This window comes from Phodopus roborovskii, unplaced genomic scaffold (genome assembly GCF_943737965.1).
Source record: "Phodopus roborovskii unplaced genomic scaffold, PHOROB, whole genome shotgun sequence".
NCBI classification, from domain to species: domain Eukaryota; kingdom Metazoa; phylum Chordata; class Mammalia; order Rodentia; family Cricetidae; genus Phodopus; species Phodopus roborovskii.
Genome location: NW_026125577.1, coordinates 2,284,946 through 2,297,589, shown reverse-complemented (window position 1 = coordinate 2,297,589; position 12,644 = coordinate 2,284,946). Strand labels below are relative to the sequence as shown.

General features: G+C 41.7%; 1 protein-coding gene across 2 annotated transcripts in view; it reads right to left on the bottom strand.

Annotated features, from left to right (window-relative positions):
* The window catches only part of Fez2 (fasciculation and elongation protein zeta 2), a 38,674-nt gene extending 28,299 nt beyond the window's left edge, over positions 1–10,375 (bottom strand). For both annotated transcript variants that reach the window (XM_051177899.1, XM_051177900.1), the window contains exons 1-2: positions 10,106–10,375; positions 5,395–5,503 (exon numbers count right to left, since the gene is read on the bottom strand). In XM_051177899.1, the coding sequence (XP_051033856.1) occupies positions 5,395–5,503; positions 10,106–10,356 (360 nt within the window). In that variant the 5' untranslated portion in view covers positions 10,357–10,375. The remainder of the gene's footprint in view (positions 1–5,394; positions 5,504–10,105) is intronic.
* Positions 10,376–12,644: the final 2,269 nt, after the last annotated feature.

Below are 12,644 nucleotides of genomic sequence, written 5' to 3'. Positions count from 1 at the left end.
CTGGAACCTGGAATCCAATGTCCAGCCAATTTAACAACTAGGCAGAAACTAAATATAAAGATATTTTTAGGTGTCCAGTACTCAAAGCATTTACCTTTCCTGCACTCGTTCTCAGAAAGATACCCATAGGAGATTGAGGAGGAAACCCATTCTCAGAAAGATACCCATAGGAGATTGAGGGCAGAAACAATGCAGAAGTAAAGGTCATTCTTGCAATGACAAAGGGAGTCACTAAAGGTAAAAGAGAAAGCAACAGATTCACACTAGAACTACCAGTGCACGGGGCCTGAGGAATCAGCAGAAAACACTGGTAAACTCGGGGTCTCTCAAACTATCTACTAGCCACTCACTGCCTTTTAACCCAAGAAATTTTCACATGGCCCTGGGTCTATATAAAAGAAGTCTACAAATCAGACATCTACTGAAATACAACATAAGGAAATTTAGAAATGCATTTTACAATACTTCTTTTGTTAGACATGTATTTTTTCCATGTATTTATAATGAAAGTAAATCTGCATAGCAGCAGGGTATATGAACATGTTTATTTTTACATAACAAACTAAATCTTACCTGAAAATTTGACACCCCAAGTCACAAACTATCTTCAATGCTTTCCAGACTCAATCAATATTTTGATTTACAATCCTCACTGCTAAAAATGCCAAACATATAGTACAAAAAGCCAGAAACATGCTTAGGGCCATCTCAGAGACCACTGGGAACCCTGTCCCAGTCCTAAGCCAAAATTCACTGAACAATTTCTGATGGAACTCAAGTCATCAACTCTAACAATAGTTACTGAAGTCCTACACTCGAACATATTACAATTCGAAGACAGAGGGAGAACAGGAAAATGCCACATCCTTGGCTTCTATAATCAAACAATTACATTTCTGTAAGAACAGAAAACTTTGGATGCACAGTGGAAATACTGCAATGCATGTTTTACTAGAATAGTCTGGAATCAGAGCCGAGATGTTACAGGTGGCATTACTAAGTGCTTGATGGCATGTGCCGGGTAAAGTGCATGTGCTGTGTGTTCAGAATCAAGGATGCAGTAAAGTCACATGATGCAATAGCAGGACAATGCCAGACACATCTTGGATTCATTACACATTTGATCCTGGATTGATTTGGGGTGTGTCCAAAATCTGTTTGCTGGAGCCAGATTTCTTTTCAATTCCTACATTCCCTTACACAGCTTCATTTGGGGTCAGATCCACAGTTTAAGAAGCTGCTGCCCTGCTAACACACCATTGAAATGAGGTTTACGACCCTGTGAGGCTGACTGATGCGTGATATAGGTAATTATGCCACACACAATGTCAAGATGAACTTTACCAGAGATTCTGACAGGGTTACACTGGGAGAGCAGAAGAAGGGAAAGTCTGTGTGGGAGTTAGAGTTGGAGAACAGCAAGGGCACAACTTCATCCTCTGGGAAGGTCAATGCGCAAAGTCCAACCGCAAGAAATGAAATTGGTTAAAAAGGTTATCTGCCAGGCTGGAGAGATGGCTCAGAGGTTAAGAGCACTGGTTACTCTTCCAAAGGTCCTGAGTTCAATTCCCAGCAACCACATGGTGGCTCACAGCCATCTATAATCCGGTCTGGTGCCCTCTTCTGGTGTTGAAGCAGACATGTAGGCAGAGCATTGTAAACACAATAAATAAATCTTTAAAAAAAAAAAAAAAAGGTTATCTGCCAGAAGCAGCAGCTGAAGGTGGTACAAATGGCACTAGACAAAGAGGATGTGGGGCAAGAGCAGCCTTCACGTCTCAGTCCCATAATGCTCGCTAATAAATGATGACAGTTACTTCTTTAAGAACTAACTGGGGTAAGAAAGGTACAGAGACTAGGCTCTTCATGAGTGGATGCCCAATTCCATGGCCACAGAAACAAGGTAGGGGAGGGAAGCATATGAGATGACACATTGGCCTGTAATGCCAACAGGGTTCTCACACTGCAAACTCACCTGCCCCATCATCCTTCCTTGAAGCTTTATGTTTGCTTTATTTTTCTTTCCTAACTTTTAAATGAAATTTTAATTTTAAAATCACTGTTAAGGAATACATTATAATATTTGCCCTCATTCTACTATGAAAGGTATCAAAATACAGAGAAAATAGTCCTTCTTGCACCAGGCATGGCAGTACACACCTACAATTCCAGCACTGGGAAGACAGAGACAGGACTATCAGCTCAAGTTCATCCTCAGCTAGGTAGCAAGTTCAAGGCCAACCTGAGCTACTCAAGACCGAGTTGAGAGGGGAGGATGGAAAACAGAGGAGAAAGAGAACATCTGATTCTGCACAAGAAGAAATGGGAAGATTCATAAGAGACACTCCAAGACAGAATGATAGAGAAGCATTCCATTGCCCAAGCACACTAAGAAAGAACACCCATTTAGAACAGGTTCCAAACACATTAGGAATACCAACAAACCGAACTACTAAATTTCCATGACAACAGAAATAATGATCCCAGATCATCTTTCCAGAGAGGGAACCAGGCCCACTCCCCACAGAGATGAGGTACACAGAGCTGAAAGTGCTTAGGCCTTTGAAAGCTAGCCATGACTGACAAGGGCTCCTTAGTCACCCTCCCATCAAGCACAAAGTGCCTTCTTGGAAAGAAGCACTCTCTTCACCCCTGCCTTGCCCGGGTTAGACACAGAGCTGACCCTACTGTTTCCCCGCGTTAAACTGCACACACAGCAGATGGAAAAAATATGCCCATGTAAGAATGTGGAATATGCCAGGCTTCTAGAAAGGGCCCAGCAAATACAAAACTGTGTGTCACGACCATCAATGAAAGAAAACGAAATCTAACTGTTGTTTTCCTGAATACCACATAACACAAAAAAGCAAATTATTCTCTTATTCTTGAGAATAAAAAAAAAATTGCCAATATAGATCTCATTTTATAACAAGGATAATATAAAGACTGCTTACAAAAGCTAAATTTTACTCAGCTGTGGGAAGAATATAACACTGAAATGGCAATGATAAATAATACCATGTTCACAGTATAAAAATGTTTCTTAGTTATACACCACCTAAAAGAGGAACATGATTGCTTTGATATAATTCTTCAGGAACTCCATGCATATTCTGGGGAGTGAAGTTCTAATTCAATTCTCTTCAACAAAAGAATAGCCACAGCATGATCAATGATTGATTGATTGGTTACCACTTGTCTATTTTAATCTACTGAGTCTTTCCAGGTAAAGCCTTTTACGTTTAGTCCTATTATTAAATGGCAAGTCTTTACTCATCACAAACACAGCCACAGCATTATTCTGGAAACAGCATCCAAAGGACAACAAAAGGAGTTACAGAGTAACAACAATCCAAGACTTATATTTTATTGAATGAAGTTGGATTAGAGTGCTTGATTCATGGTGCTACTGTACTTCTTTTCCAAACTATGAAATGAACTGTTTTATGGCATTTTTTTAGCATGTCAATAAGAAAATATGCCCATGGGACCTTTCAATCCAAACAAAAAGAGGAAACGAATTAAAACAAGGCAAAATTCCCATCATGGTTTCTGACTTCACAGTCTCAGGGATAAGGTTATTTGCTCATTTACTTACTCCACAAACAGGCTACACAGCCCTCACTAAGTGCCAGGCATTGAGACAGTTACTAGAAAGACACAATCTAAGACAGGCTCAGAAACATGCTTAATAAGACAGCATAGTGATGATTTGAAAGACGCATGGACACTGCATGGTGAGGACCAGTGCCCATGAGACAACAGGGCTAAACTCCATGCGACAGAAAACAAATCCCATAAAAGTTCACATCTTCACAGGGCTCTCCAGTTTCCACACAAGAGTTGTTTTCTTCTGTGCAAGGATTTAGGCCATGGCAAGGTAACCATCTGTCGGTGATACCGTAGGTAGGGTTTCTCCCCATCTGAAATGCTGGATTAAGTGTCCTTTAAAGATCCTTCCAACTCTAAAATTATGTAATTCCATGAGATCAACAAAGGCTAAAACAGTAATAGGACGCTTGGGGGAGGAGCGGGAAGGAGGGATCTTGGACAAAGCCCCAAACGACAGCTAGGCCCTAAATAAACAGAAGATGGAACGAAAGCTATCTAGCTCTGATCCTGTTTAGTACATGTGTGTCAGGTCAACCTGCAAAGCTTAAAGGGGTTAATTATGGGCAAAGCTTAAAGGGGTTAATTATGGGAAGAAGCAGTGAGGCTGCTTAACTATGAAAATTTTGGCAAACAGAGCTGGAATTCCATATTCCACTAGAAACTGAAAGCAACAGGCTTTTCTACATCACATATTTAAGAAAATCATTTCATGAAACATTAACAATGCTATTTAACTCACTGACAGCCCCACAGCATTACATTCCCAGTGATCGCACAATTACACTTAATGAAATAGTGTGCCAGGGGTTGTGGCATGTGCTTAAAACAGGGTGAATTTGAAATTTAAATAATTTGGCTATGCTGCTCATCAGTTTTAAACAAATGTAGCTCTGTGAGTGTCTACTTCAAACCATTCCCTTTTCTGGCCTCTAGCCATCACATCAACTGTACTCACACTGGTATATAAGGTATCTTCATGTGGCACTATCAGGATGGACATGTATTTAAAAGTCAAAAATCAGCAATGGGAAGACATTCGGGTGATAAAGTGGGGAGACACAAGCATGAGGACCAAAATCTAGATCCACAACACCCACATAGAAGCCAGGCACGGCGATGTGTAACCTATAACCCTAGAGCTGGGAAGGAGAGATGGGAGGATACCTGGGGTTCACTGGTTGGCCAACCTAGCTGAATTAGTGAGCTCCAGATTCAATAAGAGACCCTACCTCAAAAAATACGGTGGTAAATGACTGAAGTGAAGGCCCAATGCCAACCAACAGATAAAGGCACACAAAAGTGCATATGCATGCATGTGCACTCGCTCACACACATCTAGGTATACATATACATATATGCACACAAAAAGTTAAGAATAGAAATGGTTTTAATGGTTCCCCAGTATTCACAGGAAAGTGTGTGGTGTCCAGCATCACTAAATTACATGTTTATTTCCTGCTGATATCCAAATACCCCCAATACAGTAAATAAATAAAAGGGTAGGACTCTGAGTGTTCTCACCATATCACAGTCTGGTTGTACAAGCAGAAGGAAATGGAGATTGTTGGTGACAGAATTTAGCAGCCATGCAAAAATGAACATATGAGGAACAGCAAGACTGCACCAGGAAAGAGATGGCAGTGGAAACAAGACGGCAAGAATGGGCCAGCCCATAGCTTGAAAATAAGAGGCAGTTCAACAAACTGTGCTAAGAGATGCTGCTCCTACTGTCCCACTATCAGCATTGGCTCTGCAGCCACTCTGGTCCAGCTCCTCACTTACCCCTTTCTCTGACAGGTTCAGAGTAAGCAAATGCAAAGCCCTCGTATGGGACGACTTCCAGTCTACAGGCATGACATTCCCATAATTATCTGTCAGGGCATTCCAAATCCTTAAACAGAAGAAAACAGCAATCAGTGAAATAGAATACTCCACACAGCTTTTGTTAAAAATCCAGGACTACTATAAAAGGACCCAGAATAAAAAATTATCAAAAAAATTAAAATAAAAAAAAAACAGAAGGTAAATTGTTTCTTAGAAAAACAACAAAACTAGATTCATGAGAAATTATATAAATGGATGGATACTGTTCAAAGTTTACAGGACACATACATAGGAGAGTGACAGCACACAGACACACACACAATGAGTATTAAATGTAAAAAAAACAAGCAGAGTAGATAGACAGATAGAAATATGGACTCACACATACAAACAAAAGTATACAAATCCATTTAATCCTCAAAAACAACATTAGAAGTAGAAGCAGAAATGAAATTATTGTCTTCATTTTCCAAGTGAAGAGCCAGGAAAATCTCAGTATTGTCTCCAGAAACACAAACAAAGTAAACATGCTGTGCTTTCCAAAAACATGCTATACAAAAGCATGCTATATTTTCAGTCTTAGTGTGAGAGGATAAGGACTGGGGCTGATGAAAGGGGAAAGAGTAAGGGGTCATATAAAAGCAGCCAGGTTATACAGTCAAAGCAATTACCACTTTCTTATCAAACAGTATCTGGGGTGGGAGGGGAGTGATTGAGTAAAACAAAGGGGCATTGAACTGGACTCAGGAAACAGGTTTGTATATTCATTTTCCCTTAGGCAATCTTTAGCCAAGTTCCTTAACCTGCCTGGGTATCAGCTGCCCAGCTACAAAACAAAGCTTAGACATGAAGTAGGCAACTTTTCCAGTTCCAACATTTTAATTCAAACAAGATGCATTGAAAAAAATTACAAACCACAATGGACAAAGACAGCAGACTTCAGAATCAAAAGTCAGAGTTTGATACCAAAATAATAATCAACATAGAAAAAGATGTTTTATGGGGGCAGGGAGGGAGCCTAAGTTCACAGGCATCGATAAGATGAAATTCATCCGAGCTACTTCCTGGGAGACTACACTAACATATCACATTTCTTAATGTTAAAATTTGTAACAGGTATCTAATTGTAAATAATAAGTCATGAAATATTTAGATAAGCCTTTTTTTTTTTTTCAAGTTGGTCAGCAATCAGGAAACAAACAATCCTAGCAAGGACAAAAACATAACAAGGTAGGTTTAAAACTGCAAAAGTGGGCTGGAGAGAGGGCTCAGTGGTTATGAGTAATAACTGCTTTTCCAGAAGATCTGAGTTCAATTCCCAGCAACCATATGAAGGCTCACAACCATCTATGGTTGGATCTGATGCCCTCTTCTGGCATGCAGGTGAACATGCAGATAGGGCATCATATGGGGGAAAAAAATTAATTAAAAATAAATAAATAAAACACAACTGCAACAGAGAAATAGCACTTCTTTTAGCCTGGTGGTGATGGTGTATGCCTTTAAAGCCAGCACTTGGGAGGCAGAGGCAGGTGGATCTCTATGAGTTGTAAGCCAGTTGTAAGTCAGAGCTGTTACATAGAGAAACCCTGTCTCAGTCGGACTATTAAAAAAAAAAAAAAAAAAAAAAAAAAAAACAACCATACTTGGTTTAATAAACAAGAATTCTATGCTTAAAAATAGAAGCTTCCGGAAGTATAACACCCCAAGGAGTATGAACTTCAAATCCAAATCAACCGCAAGAAAAACATGAACCCAAAAAACTGTACAAAGTGGGGTCTATCACCCTACAAATCTCCCATATATAAGGCTCCCAGACTGTCTCCCAGTTGGAACCTGATGTTCTCTGGTGCCAACTGTCTCCAGTTCTTGTCTGGAACCAGAATTGGACACAGCGGCAGCTACTTGCTGATGGTAGCAGGAGTTAGTTACTTTCAAACCCTAATAGCTGACTATATATCTAACCCTGGCCAAGGACACAGACTATTCTAAAAGGTAAGGAGTCCCAGGTTTGGAGGAGTTGTTCTGCCTGCTGGTCACATCCTTCTTACAAGAAGCTGAAAGACAAAGATAGTGGAGTATCTCTCCTGGATGGAGTATCTGTGGGTTCCAGCTTCCAAAAAAAAACAGGACAATAAACAAGGCTCTCTCTTTCTCCCAAGGTCAGAACAATTGCAGCTGGAAGGACATAAGGCTAACTTCCCTCAAAGATATCCAGAATCATCCAGTCAAGACATCTGAGCTGCCTTGTCTTTACCATAAATACTATGACCTGTCATAAAAGCTGGTGGAAGAGCACCCTCCCAGACAAAGTCCTGTATACAGTGGCTCCAGGGGACAATGTCCTGAAGCTCTCAGCAGATGAGTACAATCCAGACAGAAACTGAAAGCAAAGCTCAAGGAAGTAAAGTAAAAGATCCAGTCATGGTGGCCAGCAGACAAAGGAATTTTCTAACTGCTGAAGGAAGCTGGAATGAACCATATAAAGCAAAAATATACCAGAGAAAGGAGACAAGGAGAAGTGAGGCCTGGCTCTTAAAAGATTTCTTACACATTCCCAATCAGGAGACATGCACTCTCACCAACATAGCACCTACTAGAAACCACTGTCAGAAGCAACCCAGCTAAAGCCGAAGCACAAATGCTAAAATGCTTGCCCAGCATGTATGAGCCATGGAATCCAACCCCAGCACCACAGAAAACTGGGAGTGTTGGTGCATACCTGTAATGTACTCCAGGGGTGGAGGCAGAAAGATCAGGGGTTCATCTACAAAATGAGTTTGAGCTAGCCTGGGCTATATGAGACTCTATCTCCAAATTGGAGGAAGAGGCAACAAAAAGCTTACTGGCTTATGCAGGGAATTCCAGCATTTGGAGGGTAGCAGGAAGATCAGGAGGTCAAGGTCAGCCTCAGCTGCATAACAAGTTCAAGCCATCCTGAGCTACAAAAAGCAAAACAGGAAAAGCAATGAAATAATTTAGACTTTACAGCCATCTAAGTTTGAAGGACAGGCTAAAATAAACTTTCCAGAATGTCCAGCTGAAGCAAAAATAGGTCCTCAAAGAATCTTAGTACAAGCCATACTCATATGTTTTAAATTACTCATGAACATAACCTTAAAACCCAGAATATGCAGTATGTCTCAATAATTAAAGTGTACAAATAAATCTACATATAGATGAAGCTAACTTCTCTTTGGAAAATTCCACACAACGCACCTTTTGTTATGCAGTGCACGCCTATCTCTGTGTTTTTAAACCCATCAGAAACTTAGCCCTCTTCTGCCTTTGGGCAAAAGAAACTGATTAAAAAGGAAAGGTGTTGGAACACAGCTCTTCAACCATGTTTACAATGCCCTCTCTCTACTCTTTCTTGACATAGCTCCTAACTCTTGAGAACTTAAAACTCTTTTTCATAATGTGAATGCTGTCACTATCCCAGAATTCCTCACATGGTTTGGCCTGTAGCGGTGGCTGCCACGGAGAACAACAACTCTAGGGATCCACATGGTGGGAAAAAGGGAATCACCATCCACAAGTGGTCATTTGACTTCTAAGGATGCGCCACACTTGACAGGCTTGCTACACCCACCCACACTCACACATGGACTCACACAAAACTAATAAAATGTAATAAAAATGTTTATTTTTAATTCCTCCCACTAACTAGTCCCTCCACCTCTCCAATGCTTGCAAATGGGTCCCAACCATCAACTTCTGAAAGTCCTCGGTGCCCGTATAGCTTCTCTAGAGTCACATCTCTCTACAAACAAAACACTCTAGCTCACTGGCTCTCACCATTCTTTCAGCTATCTTATGGAACAAACCCATGGTATATATATATATAGTCACAACCTTCATTTAACCAAACAATAGCTGGGGCTCAAGTTGTTTAAATAAAGTGCTCTCATCAACCCCTGTGAATGTCCTCACTAATCACATAAGATTCTGTAGCCATTTCAGGCCGTGAACTAGCCTTCCCGATACACTATGGGGTCCTTGTCATTAGTTACTGCTATCCCTCACTTTTTGCCTCTAAGCCAGTTTGCTCTTGTGGCCCCAATGGACTTCTGTGACTTCAATAGTACCTCACACCCCTGCACCTTGGCACCTAACTCCACCAGGATTCAATGTGCAGGTTGCTTTCTCTATGAAGTCTTCATTCGGGCATCCCCTTTCGGTACACATATCTATCAAAGCACTCATCACACTTCTAAAATATGTGTTTAACAAACCTATGGCCCATCCCTCTGAGTGTCCTACTTAAGAGGAGCAATGCACTTTGGCAATGGCCAGCGCAAACCCTTGACAGGGGCTTTAACAGAAGCAAGATGAATGAATGAATGAATGAATGAACGAAAAATGAATGAATGAATGACCCACACATGCCCAGGGAGGTAGGGTCTCCCACAAGGAAGCATACAAGGGGGTCTGCAGGGAATAGTCAAGGGAAGGCAGGGGCTGCAGGCTTTTAAACTCCAGCTGGCCAGGCTCACAGCTTTGGGAGGGGCTGGGAGCTGCCAGAGAGGAAAGGAGGGCGGGGGGGGGGGCGGAGCCTGCTCGGACTCCCGGGGCGACGGGGGCAGGGCGAGGTAGGGACCGCTTCCTTCCCTCCCCTCCCCTCTCCCCCTCCCTCCCCCCCCCCCCCCGCTCCGGGTCCGGCACTCACTCGTCCCCTCGCAGGAGGCTGCGCTCCGTGATGGGCCGCACGGTCGCCCGCGGGGACTCGGCGTCCTTCGAGGGGCGGAAGCACAGGCTCAGCTTCTCCTCCAGGCTGCAGGCCAAGGCCGGGAAGCTGTCGCCGCCCGCGGGTACCCCAGCTCTGGCCTCGGGACTCGCGTTAAAGTTCTCCTGGTCCTGAACGCTCTGGGCCGGCTCCTGGAACTCATAGAAATCCTGCCAGTCCCCATCCGCCGCCATCGCGCCCGCTGCCGGCGCGCACCCGCCCCGGCCGGACGGCCACGCCCAGTCGCAGTAAGACCACGCCCTCTTATTCCTCCCACTCGAAGCCACGCCCTTTTCCCCCACGTTCCTGGGTGAGCGAGTCCTAAGCTACCCTCCAGAATCTTCACTTCCTGAGTAGTTTGTAGCTGATCACCAGTTCCCAGGGAAAGGAATATGTTAACTGAGTTGTGTCACTCCCTATGTTCTTGATCATTTAGAAACAATGTCCCTCAGCGTCCCTGTCTAAAAGTGGCTAAAAGGAAGACTGTTTTAAATCTAGTGTCAGGTTGGGTTTTTGGTTTTTTTTTTTGTTTTGTTTTGTTTTGTTTTTTGTGCTCCAAGGGAAATCTCCTAACATTCCATCCAGAATGACAAGAGGTACTGGGAAATATGTAAGTTGTAACCGAAATTCATTCCACAAATATATCTCTCCCAAGTGCAAAGCATATGCTAGCTGAATGACTATGTGAATGAATACTCTCGAAGTATTTGGAAAATGACTTAAGAGTACATACCAACCAGCTTGCTATCCATGGACATTCTCTTACTACTGTAACTGCAGTGTTAAGGCTAAGTGAAACTTAAATCTTGTAACAGTGTGACTGAGGTATGGGAAGTTTTTGTTTCATGGATATAGTGTCTCTGTTTTGCAAGTTGAAAAGATTTATGAAGGTAGAGAGTTGTGATGGTTGTATACCGTGCCCTGAAGATGGCTAGAATTACAGTTTTATTATGTGCATTTAAATACAGCAAAATTTAGGGGAAGTAGATAGAAGCAGTAAATGTTCAGGAATTGACAAAACCTGTATCTCTTCAAATGTGTCATTCGGGGGATGAAACATCAGTAAATAATATATTATAAAATATTTTATATACCCACATACTCAAGATTCTATAAAAATTCATTGGGCATCTCTTTTCATCAGACTTATTTTTATGTATAATTAAATAAAACAATGGATACAAAATGTCTAATAAATTGCCTTGCATACAGTATTTTCCCCCTTGGGCAAAAGGAGGTGTGTAGTGGCATCTTGCCTTGCCAGTGAACTTGTGGTGGTGGCCACATAATTTGGGCGTGATTTCAGGTGCAGCCCTGACTCATAATAAGGTGCTGGCTAGTGCTCTCTTGGGTGGCAAAAAGCATCAGAAGGGCAGAGACTGCATCTTCTAGAACAGGAAGACCGTGTCAGTTATTTACTCTTATCTGTATAAATACTTCCCTAATAAATATCTATTTATCATTTATCTTGAGTCTGGTGGACTCATTTAAACCCCACCTTCAGAAGTGGAGAGTGGATAAAGTATAAAAACCCATCCAATAGGAGACCCATTTCTGCCCAAGCAGACTATTCACGTCCACCCACCCCTTCTTTAGACCCTTGACTCATCCTATCTTAGAAACTATATGGTTTCAAGTTCCTGTTCCCTGCACCTCTTCACTTAGTATTCCCTCTCAACAGTCTCACTGTCCTTCCTGACGACACTCCTCCCTATCAGCCAAATTCGAGCTTCCTACATTGCCACCGATTGGGAACAAAAGGAGCCCCAGCCTCAGATATAGATAGTCCACCAGCATCCAGAGACCTCTGAGGAGGAAGCAGATCTCCTTTAACTACATCATACAGCCCAAGTCTACCAACTGGCTCACTCAAACTTATTTAGTTTATACCTACTATTTTCTACCAGCATCTAGAGACCCTATGAAAATAAATATTTGATAGATTAAGAAAATCCAGGTGGTGGTGCATGCCTTAAATTCCAGCACTCAGGAGGAAAACACAGGCAGATCTCTGTGAGTTCTAGGCCATCCTGATCTACAGAGCAAGTTCCAGAACAGCTATAGCTGTTACACAGAGAAACCTTGTCTCAGGAAAAAAAAAAAAAAAAACAAGCAAACCAAAAAAAAAAAAGTTAGCTTGTGTATGTATCAATAAGAATTAAAGAAAAAGAGGTCATGGATTTGAAGGTGGGACAACTGAGAGGGAAAAGCTGTAAGGTTCTAAATTAAAGCTTAATTTAAAAAGAAAAATGTTAGCTGATAAAAATAACTTATAGCACTTGGTTCAAAATTAGGGAAGATAGAAAAATAGCTTCATGGTACTTGAGTGATGTGTTCACATAAAGATTGAGATGGAAACATCTTGCTTTTTCAGTGCATTAAAATTTATGCCTATCACATATCCTAGTGAAAACTGATGAAAAATGGACAAGTATATTATTGAGCATGTATATCACCTAAACATACAATTAATCTGAAAATA